General features: G+C 36.0%; 1 protein-coding gene across 1 annotated transcript; it reads left to right on the top strand.

Annotated features, from left to right (window-relative positions):
• The first annotated feature begins 40 nt into the window (after positions 1-40).
• On the top strand, positions 41-12,721 carry LOC139728987 (UDP-GalNAc:beta-1,3-N-acetylgalactosaminyltransferase 2-like). The gene is made up of 12 exons (XM_071639914.1): positions 41-209; positions 999-1,131; positions 2,148-2,248; positions 3,788-3,876; positions 4,597-4,698; positions 6,098-6,193; positions 6,783-6,896; positions 7,785-7,890; positions 9,316-9,499; positions 10,872-10,950; positions 11,529-11,716; positions 12,512-12,721. Exons 1-12 carry the CDS (start codon positions 101-103, stop codon positions 12,714-12,716), a joined length of 1,506 nt encoding a protein of 501 aa, XP_071496015.1. The 5' UTR covers positions 41-100; the 3' UTR covers positions 12,717-12,721.
• Positions 12,722-16,168: the final 3,447 nt, after the last annotated feature.

Below are 16,168 nucleotides of genomic sequence, written 5' to 3'. Positions count from 1 at the left end.
GGACGATCCCATCAACCGCCCGGGGAAAGTGCCTCGTCAGGAAAAATGTCTGCGCCCATGACACTCAGCGGAACGTGATCGTGCTACAAATGAGCTGAAAATGGCGGGTTGGCCGTCTGTTTTAGTTGCCATTGGTGTTGCACTGGCCGTAATTGTGGTCAACGAGGAGAGTATGTATAATCGACGGCGAAGTCGAAGTGGAAATCCAGGTAAATTTGAGCAGTGCTGAGTCAAGTCCACGTCAGCAAATAGCTCAGTCCTACATGTAATTTTTGGTGTGTTGTTCAACAGCTTTCCTAAGCTGGTGTATATAGTTAGACTCTAGTTGATTTGTTTCCCAAGCAACGTCTTTCATTCAAGAGTCCATCAGTTGTTAAGCTGTAAAATTTATTCCTACTACTATGCAATATGTGCTGTTGTCCGTTAACTTTTTCCTGTGACAGTGTGAGTGACATAAAGAAATGTTATGCGAATCTTTATTTATACTCGGTTCGTATTGACAAAGAGTGATACGTAAAAATTAAGTTTTAAATGTAAAGTTACTTGTTCATCACATTCGTATAACTACAATATCTGCCTTATAAGTGAAATTCTCCAGTCAGTAGTACCAAAAACTTATCAACAAAATATGATATCTGTTATGTGACATTACGTCAACCAGTGTTCTGTCACAAATGAATATGTATGATCATGATAATATTTATTTCCCCTTCTTGTCATGATCGAGTTTTGCAGCAACAAATATTGTGATTATTCATATTAGTTTCGTGTAGATTTTCCATTTTGATTTGCCTTATTCATAACTGATGTCAGCATCAGCTTTGGCATGCAAGATGTAAGAATAATTATACAAACAGCAGTGGACAGTACAAAAGAGTTGCTAGCCGTGTTTGCAGTTATCGCAAATCTGAAAAATTTGCATGTTGTATAGTTTAGGTCTATTCGTTTTTTGTAATATCAATTTATAATCATTGCCCTTCTCTGTCCTTATTTCAAAGGTAAACACAACCACCAGACGAAGTGTGACATATTCCTTGCTATACTATCTGCCAGAGACCACTTTGAGCAAAGGAAAGCTGTGCGAGACACATGGCTGGGATACATTCGCACTCATCCAAAATGGAAAAAGAGGTATAATGTTCCCACTTAGTGAAATGACACATTCTGTGAATGATTTTCCTCAAAACTCAAAGTCTAGCGCAGTGTTTTGTAAAGCATGGATTCTCAAGTGTGTTCTGTTACACCATCATTCTATGCAGTCGACATAATAATTGCTAGACACTATTTACATACCTTTTGAGAGCAGTATTCATAAATATTAGGATGTTTCTCAAATGCCAACTGCAGCGACATCGCAGTTTGTGCATTTCATGCATTTCAGTTCAGTTTCATTCGAGGGCTGCATTCATTTCTCTTGCTCTAGTTGGCCAAGAGCACCTGGAAGGCCAATTACTTAATTTTTTATTACTACAATGGTTTTTAAATAAAGTTTGTAAATTGTTCCAGATTGTGAAAGAGCAGCGTTAGTCTCCAAGTCACAGCGTACAGTGCACTATGAACTGAAAGTGATGCAGAAAAACTGCTGTAGCACAAACTATATTTAAAAAAAAAAAAAAAAAGTTAAGCTGGAGTGAGCATACTTCACCAAGTGCTGCATTCTGGGAGTCCCAGGTATTAGATAATCAAACTGTAGAGGCATGAACCAGTGAAATACAAACAAAAACAAACTTGTTCATCTAGAAATCTTCCCGTTGAAGAATGGACGTAAGTATGTTGTTCTATGTACTATGTGAGAAAGTCAAGTTATTGTGTGCATTTGTTCAGATTCTGTGTTTTAACAGATCCTATTTGACATTTATTTCAATTTCCAGTAAAAACGATTATGATCAATCCCAAATTTTGATTTAGAAGTTGTGCTTGAAAAAAATTGTTTATGTTCTTGTATGAAATAAAGATTGAAATGATTGAGTATTTCTTTTCATAATCTGTTTGTGTGTTTGATACAGTGTATTTGCAATGTGTTCTTAGGAAATCACTGTTAGAGTAACATTTGTATTCCACATTTTCAGGCTTTCTTAACTTGTTGAAGGCCAACTGAAGTCTTTTAGTGAGGGTTTTGTTTTATTTGATTGTTTTCATTACTGCAGGATATGCAGCAAGTTTGTGGTGGGCAACCGCTCATGTCATCTTCCCCTTGACTACCGGCGAGACCCGTATTCCTGCAGCCCTCTCAACATCACAAAATCGGGTGAGTGAAATGCACCAATATCAAGCAAAATTATGTAAGAATGATAGAGGCATTAATGCTGTATAAAGTCCACTAATTGAAGCCCTGGGGATTCTCAACAAATACTTAAAAAAAAAAATGTGTTCATTTATTACTATTATTATTTTTTGTTGTTGTTGCCATATACGTTTGTTTTGGTCCTGAAACTATTGCCTATTTTTTTCCCCCTAAAAGACATTCTGGGTATATCCAAGCCCAAATGTACACAAAATTAAGATGGGTTAAAAACTGTTGGTCTTTCTTCCTTTACAACTTTGATGAATATATCACATAATCATGAATGAGAACTGTCTTGTAAAAAATAAGGATTACCAATGTTCATATGATAGGTGCTGTGTTATTAGTGGCTGTGTTGGAGAAATGAACAGCTTTGACATCAATTAAAAGGGAAAATTTGTGGGTTTGACAATTAAGTGATCATGTTACCCATAGTGTTAGTCTTTGGTCAGTAAAATGTTAGTATCTGTAACTGATAATAATGCAAGTGTCATTTCTAGTTGGACTGTCAACAGTTAATGAAGCACTGATTTTATGGGAAATATTTCTAAAGGTGTTCATAAGCAAGGAAAGATGAAGGGTTAAGCAGTAAAGAGAACCAGAAGCAAAGAAGTTTGTTCCCTATATGTCCCCATCAGAGATATAATATGTATATTTATCTATCAAAAGTTGTTGATCCCCTGGAAAAAGACATGCTTGAGGTCATATTATGAAATGAAGTAATTGCTCCAGTTGTTATTTGTTAACTTTATCTCTTCGAACAAAATAACATGAGGCTATCTTTTATGTTGTTGAAGCAGAACTTATCACAGAGAAACACGAACACAAATATTACAATTCCTGATGTGAATGTGTTGTAATTGAACTGTCTGACATCACAGACAAAATTGACTAGGATGAAGTGAAACTCCAGTGAACTTTTCATCACCATTGACACTTCTGTGACCTCTCATTGTAACATGTGATGAGGAGGAGGAGTAGTAGTTTCATTTTGAGTGATATATAGTGACACTAGGAACACAGTTTATTCCACGATTGTGTGGCCAAATGGCTGAAATTATAAATTTTTTACTTCAGCCCCTTTTAATGATTACTGAAAAGGACATTTGATATGCATGAACGCAGTCCAATTATTGAGCAATTATTTGCTGTTAGAAATGTTATAATGGTACCTTGCGTTTGAAAACATAAGTGTTCAAAAAGAAGAAAGAAAAGAAATGTGTGTAACGTTTTTATTGGCTGAATAGAAATATCCTGCATTGTTCTGATCTGCAAGAATGTCATACTCTCAATTTCAGCATGCATATTGCAAATATTGCCTATATTTTATATTCTCGGGCAAATGCTTCATTTAAAAATTGCTCTTGCCATGGACCATTTTATATGACTGCCCTGTGCTCCATTACAAGTAGTCATTTGAATTTTTGGCGTAGAGGAAAGCAGTAAATGTATTCATCATGGTGACATCTTTGTTTCTGTGCTTATTATACATTTTCACTCCAGGAAGACAAAAGGACATTGTTGCCATGACAGTCATGAATGACACAGGAATACACAGACTGAGTTCTGGACCAATAGGCTTCGACTTCAAGGTAGCCTCCCCATGGACCAATTAACTTGTATGATATGTATGAGTGGACTGCATTGAATGAGTATTTGTTAATCCAGAAGTGTATTCGTGCTGTCTTTAGAAACTATTATCAATAGTATTCAATCAATATTTCAGCCTCTGAGAAAACAAGACATCATGCATTGCAGTAGGTTCTTTGCATCCTTAAAGGGCAGTTGGAAAATGAAAAAAAAATGTTTAAGAAACTGCTGTAAAAATGGATGAAAGTGATGATTTTAACTTAATCATGCATTTCTTTTTTTCTTTAAGTAAAAGTTCACAAATTGCTCAGACATCTGGAGAGAAGTATATTTGTTCTTTCCTTTTGTTGTCGAAAATAAACTCATACATCTCAATATGCGTGGTTCATTAATATGCTGCTATTATATCTGTTACGTGTCAAGAAATACTGCTGGTATTGCCATGATATCATTTTTTTTTTACAGCATCTGTTGAAACTCAAATATGAATTCATTGATTATGAAGCAATGAATCCATACAGATTATTTCACTGCAATATCAACATTTCAAACAGAACCTTACTTCGGGATACCAAATATGTTTCATCACAATAAGATTACCTTCTGTTGAAAAAGGTAGGCCATGTGGATGAATTCTGCAGCTGGTTTACTGTTATGAAAAACATCTCCCCACCTACCACCCCTTTAATACTGTCTTTCAATTTGTAACCCATGGCAACCAGGTGCACTATCCCATCATCCTTCACAAGCTGGGTGTGTTCGATTCGGCAGCAGACGGCATCAAGCATCCACTCACCGTGGCCCTTTTTGACACTTGGAGGCAGGTCAGAGGCTTGATGTGTGTGGTTTTTACATTTGTTTTATTTTTTTTTTTGTCTGTCATTTTTTTTTTTTTTTTTGTGGGAGTGTCCACATCTAATTTTACCACATCTTCTACACAGTCTGTATTTGAACACTTACTGGAATTAATTTGTTATTTATTGCAATCCATTTGTTACTGCAATACATTGTTAATTATTGTCTCTCATATTTTTTTTTCATGAAGTTTGTCCACTTCCACTTTGACTACCTGATACTCCTTTTACACAGTGTGTACTTGAACACTTACTGGAATTCATTAGTTATTTATTTAAAGTCATTGTTAATCACTGTCTCTCCTAGTTGTTGTTGTTTTTTCATAGGGTGTTCACATCTAATTTGACTCTTCTTTTACATGGTTGTATTTGAACAGTTGTGGGAATTCATAGATGATGACAAATTGTTAGTGAATATGTCTTGAGCAAGAATTAGAGTGACAGAGAAAAAAAGAATTAAAAAAAAAATGATATGCTTTGAACTGTGTAGTGATTTACTGTTGGAGTAGAGAAGTAGAGTATTTGAGCCTGGTTATGTGACACATCCTTTTCAGAGTGTATGCAAGAGGGGATATTTCCTGGCAATCAATATTCAGCTGTACTGACGGAGATATGCAATAACCTTAACTGTCATGCAATGTTCTGTGAAGAGGCTTTTCCTGTTCTTGGTTGGCAAAATATTGACACAGGTCTTTTCCTGTTTTGGGTAATTCTAACTCAGAGACTCAAGGAAATCATTTGATTATGTTCATTCTAGATATTAGAGATGCTATGTCAGTCAACATGCCAATACAAACAAGATTGCAATATGACCCCCAGGGTTTTATACGACCTCTTCTAATTATGAAGGGGCCTGCAAGAGTTCACCTGAAATTTAGTCATAGGAACTGTACAAAGTGTACTATGGAGAGGTGCCCTTTTTGCTCTCACTCAAGAAAGTATGAAAATTGCGCATGTTTAATTTTGCCTGTAAGATTGTTGTGTTGTTGTTCTTTTTTGGGAAGGGGGGGGGGCTGGAGGGGCTACTACTATAATGCTGATTAATTTAGTGCTTATTTACTTCGATGTAGGGCAGTTTGTCAAACAGTTGCGATACTAGTTTTCTTTGTTTCATTTTGAATTTCTGTAATTTTGTGATGGATGTCCAATATGGTAATTGCATTACTTTTGTAATGAGCACTATGTAATATTAGTAATATGTTAATATTAGTATTACCATCAACATTAGTGGTACTCTTTGTCCAAGAAGTATTATTGTTGTCACCATCAAGTTGTATTTGTATTTGGCATTTCATTGTGAACTGAATTGAATTGCCTTGAGTATCGTGTGTCATTTCTGGATGTTTGATTGTTGATATTTCCTTTGTAGGAGAAAGTTGTTGGGGCACGCTTCAGTCCTGAGCAGCCAGGTGTCTTCATTGAGGGATACAGATTTAGAGCAGTAGAGCCATACCTCCTTCCAAAAGTAAGAAGCTGCCTTTGTTTTTGTTTGTGTGTTTTGTTGTGTTTTGTTATTGTTTTGATTTTTAATTCCATCCCAGTTGAATGCACACAATGGTAAAAATTCTCTTGTTCTTAATTGCTTTAGTGACCAATTGCAATAGATATATATATGCACGCCATCATTCTCTCATTATGTAGCAAAACTTTCTCTAAATTCAGAGCAAAGAGAGGAGAATTGGAATGCAGAAATTTGTTAAACATACATGAGGTATAGCTGAGTGATGGGAAGTTAGTTAGATATGAAAAGGAGATGCTTTCAACCTTATACATCAGGCGAGTCATTATTTACGTTCTTTAAATGCTCTTCCCCAAAGGATGCTTGTGTTTTTGCAAGGTCTGTCCTTCAGTTTGTCCATCCCAGATGTCATATTTGTGACGTAAACAAAAACCGTCCCATAGATTGTCTCGGTGTCTGGCCTGGATGTGCTACATCAGGTGTAGATGGGCTGATTTAGATTTGGGGGACAGAATCTCTCAGCTTCAGAGGTCAAAGGTCAACTGAGCTATGGCTAAATATATATTTTTGTTTTAATTTTTCATCTTGTCTATAGGGCTTTGAGGGAACAATAGTGGTCAACAGCTTCAATAAAGATGACCCATCCACTACCCTATACCTAGACGAGGGCGCAACAAACAATGGTGGTGGAGTTATCGACATTCAACAGGTATTTCAGCAAGGCGACGTCTAGTTTTTCTTGAAATGGAGCTGATTTAAGGTTTTTTTTGGTTGTTGATGTTATGAAAAAGCCATTTTTGTTTACAAGATAGATGAATTAAATAAATCTGTTCAAAAAACGTTTGAGAGTATCAGATGCTGAATCACTGGCATTTAGTACATTTCCAAATCTTTTCTATTAACAATTAAGTTGTGCAATGAAAACACTGGATTGTTATGCTTCCTCACACTAATGTTTTTCCTAAATGGATGGTATAGTATTGGTTGAGGTAAGGATTCAGCCTTTAACTTTTTTCAAGGTACTTAGAAACCACTTTATGAAATGTTAAAGAGCATACAATTCTAAGAGGAATTAAAAGTTCAATTGATGAAAATTGGTTTTGAAATGGCTGAGATATTCAAAAACAAAGTAAAACAAAGCGATCCTAATAAAAGGTGGGTCCCACCTTTTATTAGGATTGCTCTGTTTAGGATATCTTACCCATTTCAAAGCCAATTTTCATCAAATAAACTTTAAAAAATTCCTCTTAGAATTGTATCCTATATTATATTTCAGGAGAGGTTTCTCATTGTCTCAAATAATAATCATAAAAAACCCTTTGGAAATCTGTAGCCCCATCTCGACCGAAACTTTACCATCCCTTTAAAATATCTATAAGGCCATGGATGTACATTTCAAAGGGATGCTTTGAGACTTTATCATAAATAAAGATGCACATTGTACCTTTTTTTTCATCTCTTTTTTCATTTCAATCAGCATCCTACCCACTTCAGGATTCTCACAGAGAAAAACCAGTTCCTTTGTTGAAAAAAAATAAACCAATAAAAAATGAATGAATGTTTCAAGTAACATTTTGTTGTACTTTCTGCCATCCAGTATAGCAGGTACAGTGAGGATAACTCAGACTTTCCCGAAAAGGTTGAGAAACTGGACCGGGGCATGGCAGCTCTTGTTTCAGGAAACTTCATCTATAATATTCATGGTAAGTGAAAAAGAAAAAAAAGTGAAAAAAGATGGGACAATAATGCTCTTATTTTGAAAATACAAGATGTGATTATTGCAAAATCCATCAAGGTCAATGCTAGAGGGCACTGATCTATGGCTAAAACTGTAATATATTGAATAGTCATTGAAATGTAATTTAAGTTTAGTCATACCGTTATAACAAAGGTCGTTTCTGACAACCAGGAAGCATACCTGAAGCCCATCCCAAGTAATTCTCAGTATCGCCAATGCGCAGAAAACTTCTGCGCACGCTGAAGAGTTCTGTCACAGATGCACTGTGGGATTCCTCGGTCCCTTGTTCACTTCTGGTTGTCTCACGCGAGTGGCAGTTCCCATACGATTTAATGGAGTTCTTTGTCTGCTTTTCCGTTGTTAGCCCTTTTTTTCTTGGCTTTAATTCAGCTTAAAAGAGTTGAAAGTGTCTAAGCTTTACTGATTTGCGGTCACTAGAGTCATGGTTCACTACTGCAAGGCTTCAATGTGCTGGTCACATGATCGAAAGCGAAGAAATCTTCAACAAAAAATACCTCTGGATAAAGACAGAGCGTGATGTAAGTGCATGTGCAGCCAAAACCAGGGCAAGTTTGTCTCTTGAGCTATCCCATGATGCATCTAAAACGCTGCTCTGCGCACGGCACCTACGTATTGGCGATACCCTCAATTAACAGGTGCAAACTGGATGGAAACACATATCACAGAAGCCAGTAAAATGACTTTCTTGTTGTTAGGTCCTCAAGGGGAAAATATTTGTGAATTTTGAATTATATTATCAAACTGATCAATGTACTAGTCACTTTATTGACAAATGTTTCAAGTGATTTGAAGAACAATGTAAATGTTATTCATAAAATTAAAGGTACTGTTTACCATTGGGAGCAGTGATTTAAAAAATGTTTGAGATATCACATTTGATGCATATGTGTAGGTCAGTAGTATCACAAAACATCCTTCCATAGGTAAACATTTTGCAATGAAGTCTAAAATATAAGGAGATATCACTATTTTTCTTACTAAACCATAACTGTAGATGGTTTAGTCTAGAAACATTTTTATTATAACTAAATTGTTAACATTTTGTGTATATATAACAATACTTAACATTGATTATACAGATTAAAATTTTTACATTGGTTGTTTCTCTTCCTGACTCACATTTTAGAACTATTTTGAAGCACTAAAGCTGGATTTTTGTTTCATCTGCAAATGGTAAATAATGCCTCTAGGATACTGCATAGATTACATTATAGGTCTTCCAAAACATGATTAGATGAATACTTTAGGAAACGAAGGAATGGAAGATGTGCATTTTATAACAATGTCATATTGTATAGCCTTTCAAGGGATGAGCAGAATCAGATGTTTGGTAAAGAATGAGTTCGGTAATATCTTTTGTCAAATACAGAGCCCACCAAGTTAACTGGCTGGATGAATGTCAGTGATGAACAGTCATCAAAATGGCGAGTGAAGGTGGCTAATGAGACAAAGGCCCTCGAGTTAGAGGCCGCCACCTACGGTGACTTACTTCTCCTGAATGTCGTAGACACATACAGGAACATCCCTTCCAAAATGCTGCAATTCTACGAGTGGTAAGTTCTTCATCTGTATGCTGAGGCAAGAAGGATTGATTTTGTTATCAGAATGCTGAAATGAATGTATAATTGTGATATTGAAACAGCACATTTTATTGTTATTTGATCAATTGTCAACAGATTCTCTATCTTCAAGAGAAAATTATTCTAAATAAAGGCAGGAATTTAAAGTCAGTAGCACAGTGAAAATTTAAGTTAAAAAAAAATATAACAGATATTGAGAACATTTGACCATTTTAATGTCAATTTTTTATCTAACACATTGACCTGTGGGCATGTCATATCTACTCCTTTTATTCTACAACTTTCTTGCAACAAGGTTTTTTTTTTTTTTTTTAAAAGACTTTAATGCATTTGGCTTTGCAAGTATTTTCTGTATTTACAAAAACAAACTAATCAGAGGCAACACAAAGATAGAATATTCTTTAAGAGCCAGACTTCCACCTCGTTTCTTGATAATATATTTGTGATATTTATCAGTAGGAGCAATGTTAATATTTCCAAGTGGATTTTGGAAAGAGTTGGTCCATGAAGTCAATTTATAGCTATGAACAAGTTCCATAGGCCCCCTAATAGATTACTGTGGATTGTTACACAGCGCTTATCAATGTTAATTTTAATCTTTAACTCTGACCCTGCATCACAAAACCAACAAAAAGTCGCCAGATATGGATTTTTAGGTAAGGGAAGATTCTTAACGAGCAGACTCTAAGCTTTAAAATGATGTATAACTCAATTCATATGGACTCTCCTAACCTATCTAAATATTGGAAAGAAAGTACACACTTTGGAAAAGTGTTTACTGAGGAAAAGAGGCTCTGAAGTATAGGGTCTATTCACGCGCTTATCTTCCCAAGCCATGTTCTATGCAATAAATTGGGGGGGGGGGGGGGGGGGGGGGGGGGGGGGGAATGGGATATAAAACTATTAAAGAACAATGAAGAGATTATCTCATGAAGCTGAATGTGTGCATCCTCTATCGAACCATTTTATCCATGACTAACACCAACTCAAAAGTTTAGAGTTGAAGTGTGTAAAGGTTGTTTTGTTTTTTTTTTTTTTTAGAAATTAAAAGGGGACTCTAAGACATACCTAATCACAGTATTGTATAAAAAGAAAGTGTTTTAGAAAAACTGCTGAAAAATAAAGTTTCCTATTTGTTTTATGATCCCACACTTTAAAAAATGTAGAAGAAATGGTCTTTTAGAAAATATGAAAAACTTAAGAGTGACTAGGTTTCCACATTTCACTTATCCTGCTTGAGTCCTCACACACACACACAAAATAAAATAAAAATCAGGGCATGTGACTTTTTATTAGTAGTTTTGTGATGCACAGTCACTTATGTCTTGGTTTTTCGTAAATGCAGGCTGGTGCAATTAAACCATATAGAATATGCCATCAAGACGGATGACGATGTCTTCATGAACATTGATCACATTATGCAGGTATGTAGATACACACCTTAGCAATTTCTTTCTTTAATGATTAAGATATATTCCATGTTTGGATGATGTCTCATGCCATCTTATGTTTTCATGTCCTTTAAAACCTTTACTGACATTTTTCATATACTGGTATTGGTTGTGGTAATTCGAAGATATCTATATGAAGTCTAAAAGTACTAAAACAGATAAAGGTCAACATTAACCCGTTGAGGACGGGCTGATTTTGCTACAACACACATTTCCAATAGACACCTGCTTGAGTATACTCGGGACTCGTCCTCAAGGGTTAAGGGTCAAAATTTAAAATGTAACTTCTTACCCAACAAATGAGTCGTATGTTGTCTTGCATCACTGTCAGTACATAGTACAGGAAAACAATACACTTGACAAGATTTGGGCAAAATTGATTGAAAGTTGATATCATATGACGGGGCAAGTTTTGAGTGTTTACTTTGTATTCAGGAACGTGGGAAGTTTGCATTTCATGAATCAATTTAACCAATTTATGACAAACTTGTACCGGTGAAAAGAGTAGAAAATAATCCCACCCATTTAAAATGATGATATTTTAATCCTAGCATTTCACCATGAACAAGTTCCCTGAACCCAAACTGTGGTGGGGTCAGTTCCGCACTGGCTGGACTGTGGAGCACCATGGGAAGTGGGCGGAGCACGACTACCAATCCCCAGTGTACCCCTCCTTTGCCTGTGGGTCGGGCAGTCTGATGAGCATGGACCTAGTCAGGTGGATTGCCAGCAACTCCAGGTATGCTTTCATTTTTTCCCAGTTGCATTTGTACCAGCCATATCCATTCTTTGGAAACATTTGGTTCTTTCACAGCTACCCTAAAAACATTCCTTTTCACAAAAGCATACAGTACATAGCCGAAACAACATTTCAATTGCCTGTAGCATTGGTGTATTTTTTCCCCCTTCTCCTCCTTCGTAATATGCCTTGGAATGGTTTTACTCAGACTAATGACTCAATATGAATTTGTGTAATATTATTACCACTCTGAATGGACAATTAGAAATTCTCCATGACAGAATGTGAGAGATGTGATATTTTCAGTCAGTCTTATGTTGATATCGGTCTACACAATTGTGTCTGGACACATTGGCTGCGGGTCGGGGGTCGGGGGGGTCATTACCGAGACTGAAACGTTTGATTGCTTTGATATCCTATGATTCATTAGGAGGGAGATATGACCTTTGATCCTTTGCAGTGATTTTGCCAGTCCACATTGCCATGGAGACTAGCTATTCTTGCCAAGTTGTTGTTGTTTTGTGAAAGGGCTGTTGGTAAGATGAATATCTTTCAGACTCTGAGCCCTCCATCTCTATTCTGTGTAAAGAAGGGTACGCTTGATGCACTGCCCACTGTAGACAGGCCAGATAGCAATATCTTTCCAAAATTGAAGAGAAAATATGTTTTCATTTTATTTATTTATTATCATTTTATTATCATTCTTCATTTATTATTATTATTTTTTTTTATGTGCACAGTATTCAGGTGTTGGTCAAACATTTAGATTAGTTTCAATGTCCCCTTCTCTCCTAGACACCTGCACAGGTTTCAGGGTGAGGACGTCTCCCTTGGCATCTGGCTGGCAGCCGTCCAGCCGAGTTACCACGACGACCCACGGTGGCACTGCGACAATGCCTGCTCCGCGTCGATGTACGTCTCGGCGGAACTCTCCGCCGAGGACTTGCGCACGAGGTGGCAGAACAGGAAGCAGTGCGGCGATCCGTGCGGATGTGGATGACACAAGGTTCCGTGACAAAAAAAGATTTGCCGATATTTTTGTTTAAATTATTTCTTCGCCCTCTCTTGTCAGCATTACACAAAATCTCAAATGCAGTATTATTTCTTTCATATGCATTTGGATTTTTATTTTTGTTTTTGTAAAGAATAATGATCAAAAAAGTCTTCTGATTTTGGAACATGATTGACGAATAGCTGAACTTTGTTGTTTTACAGTTAAGACCAAGGGTTGATTGTAAGTTTTGTCTTGATGTTTTATGTCATTAATATGGTGCTATTGTCATCTACATTTTGAGCCGGTGCGATAGTCAGCTGTAATGCTGACATTACAAGATTTACTACTCTGAAATCATTGCTCATTCTTTGCTACCATCAAAGTATGAGACCAGAGACATAGTCATGCCCTGTGTTATTCAGTTCCCCGACTCCCACAAGTAAATATTGCTATATGCGCTGCATAATGTATGATATGTGCACTACTAGTATATAAATCAAAACAACTCTCTATGTGTCAGAATGAAGGGCTCGGAACGTGCCTCCTTGCCAGAGGAAAGATTTTGTTGTATCAAGGTGGTTTTCGCAAAGTATTTTCATATGCATACTCAGATGGTAGAAACGATAAGAGATGTATATAAAGCATGCTAAGTTATGTAGCCCTGTCTGGATTAATGCAACATTGCAGTATTGGTTTCCGATTAGGGCCAGAATACTTTATTCCAAACTTTTAGATCACACTGTATAGTAGTTTTTGAGAAACAGACTCTTCTTTGCCTCACCTGTATATTTTTCCTTTAGCTGTACATGCAACAATCTGCTCACTGCAAAACAGGCAAGATGCAGCTAAACCTGCTTCATTAAGACGGTGAATGGAATGATGTATGGCATGTACATCAATTACTCTGGTACATGAATACTTATTTTGAAACTTACCTTCGTAAACATAATTTTCCCTAAAGGCATTATCAGTTGAAATTGTTTATTGATAATTGTTCTAACATGTAACGCAATTAGATACATGGTCTGATAAATACTGTAATTGGGAATGGATACAAATAACAGGTAATTCTGATTTTGAAGGCAATACAGAAAGCCAGCAAAGAAAGGAGTATGCTGATAAAAAGAAGCATGAATGTGAAAACTTTAGATTCTATGTAATTTTTAGTAGTTGATGAAATGAATGCTCATCTGTATAGTAATTCAGAATTTAGTGTAGACTCTAGAAGATATTTTCCTGCATGTGTTCTCTTGAGCCATATGTATATATACATACATGTATTTTTTTTTCTTAAATCTAAAATCAATTCATAGAGAACGTGTAGAGTAGATACAGCTACAGTAGAATTCCAGGAAGTTATGTCTGTATGAGTAGTAATACCCACAAAGTGTGCATTAGAATATACTGTTCAATAACTTTTTTTTTTTTTGCTTTGTGTTAAATTATCTATGGACCGTTGTCGAGGGCTTCCAACTCTCTCCTAAAATGAAAAGGAGAAATCGATGACATGAACTGATAAAACTGCAGATTCGTGTTGGCTTCTAAATCAACTATTAAATGCATGCAGTTTGTAATTGATGGTACATGTACAAATGTGAATGTTCTTGAAGTTTTGTTACACGAGGTATGAGACTGTGAAAACCAGCAGTCCCACTGTGTTCATTCTTCCCACATTTGTAATATACTCCAACTCCTTTTATTTGTCCTAGGATAGTATTTTCATTAATCATTGATATGTTGTGACATACATCATCAGTTGTATTTCTCTGCAGTCACCCGTGCACTGGCCGAGTTTAAGTCATTTTCATCGCACAATGTCGAGTTTATTACTTTGAAGACGCACTGGAAATTTTTCGTTTTGTTGCCTCCACACCACAGGTTTTTGTTTAAAGAATCATTACTCTTACAATTGCACATTCCCATGATGCTGCATGGCAGTACAACACACTCCATGCCATTTTTACCAAATACAGCACTTTCTGCATCACTAGACCACAGAATGTGTAAAAATCTGAAGAAAATCACTTCTCGTTTCCCTGTGGGTCAGAATGAAGCTGGCCACAGAAGAAAAATAAAAGGTTACCTTTGAGTCGTCACTTGTAGACTGACCGCTATAAAGGAAATTGTGTGATAAAGGCAAAGAATGGCTGTTGTGTAAGACAGTCCTGCCAAACAATAATTGGCTGTTACATGGGTATGCTACCAGTGGGGCTAGATTCCACTAAAATGAATATATATTGGTAGGTGGCATGTTCTGTCACGTTGAGTTGGATGTGGATCATTTTTTTTTCCTTATGTTTTCTTGAGTAAGGACATAAAAATATGACTTATGGTCAAGTGTCAGGCTGTGGATAATCACAGTATGCCAATGCTCTAAAATATATGTATCAGTGCACAAGCCAGTAATATGCAGATTGACTTTTTTTTTTAATAGATATACATTTACTACTACAATAAAATCCCAATTCTCCTTTTCCAGCGTGTGTAAATATCCCATTTGGTTCATTTTAGTTTTACCTTGTCATTGTATTTGCCTCACCAAAAATAATTGCTGCATAAGTACTTGAAATCATCTTACTTCTAAGGCCACTCTATCATTGTAATTCTTCAACATGAGTATGTTTTTAAAAACCATGCTTTCTGTATGTTTGACAGGGTGTTAATGGACAAGAATGTAAATATATGCACGAGCTATGCTATGCATCAAGGCTTTAAATGTGATACACATTATCATTTGCTATGTACATTAGTAATTTAAGTGGCAAATCCACCCTTTGGATATGCAGCATGATATTTGTACCTATTGTTTCCTTTACTTTTTTGTTTTGTTTAAACAGATGCAGCATTTTTTATTACAATGTTATGAAGTTTGTGTTATTTCTTGTTAATGTTCTGATGCGTTTGATCATGTAAGAAATTTGTACATATCCGTCCTCTTTAATGTAATTTCAATACTTTGCCAGTACTGTAACAAAGATATTTTTTCTTTGCATACAGTGGACTCCTGTTATAATGAAGTCCTTGGGAGCGGCAGTTTTCTTTCATTATATCGAAATTTTGTTATAACCCAACAAATAAACAATTAAAAAAACATAGAGCAGATAATGTTGTGGCCCAAATTTTTACTTTTTCTTGTAAAAGGAATTTTGTTATAACTGTGTTCGTTATAATGGGAGTGCACTGTACATTGTATTTCACAGGCCAACTCACTGCTGTTTGAATAATTATGTATGACAGTCTTGCCATTTTTTGTTGATTTTTTTTAAAGTGTTCCCATTCAACTGTTTTTATATTGCAATCAAACACATCTCATTGAATCATGAATTGAATGTCCAAAACAGTTTTGGGTTTGTCCGAATAATGAGAAAGAGGAAAACAATCCAGCAAGTTGCTGAAATCCAGTCATGTGCGGGTTATTTATGCCTTGGCCATTGTTCATGTTTTGCTGTCATTGTCTT

This window comes from Diadema antillarum, unplaced genomic scaffold (assembly GCF_040938485.1).
Source record: "Diadema antillarum isolate AM-2024a unplaced genomic scaffold, OU_Dant_1.0 seq00000209_RagTag, whole genome shotgun sequence".
Lineage (NCBI taxonomy): Eukaryota > Metazoa > Echinodermata > Echinoidea > Diadematoida > Diadematidae > Diadema > Diadema antillarum.
The sequence above is the reverse complement of the archived record's forward strand: the minus strand, read 5'-3'. Positions and strand labels throughout refer to the sequence as shown.

Excerpts from the sequence above, each read along its gene's own strand:
- LOC139728987 (XM_071639914.1), top strand. The coding sequence starts at position 101 with ATGGCGGGTTGGCCGTCTGTTTTAGTTGCCATTGGTGTTGCACTGGCC. Across the intron at positions 10,951-11,528 it reads ACATTGATCACATTATGCAG|CATTTCACCATGAACAAGTT; the intron begins GTATGTAGATAC and ends TTTTAATCCTAG. Across the intron at positions 11,717-12,511 it reads TGGATTGCCAGCAACTCCAG|ACACCTGCACAGGTTTCAGG; the intron begins GTATGCTTTCAT and ends CTTCTCTCCTAG.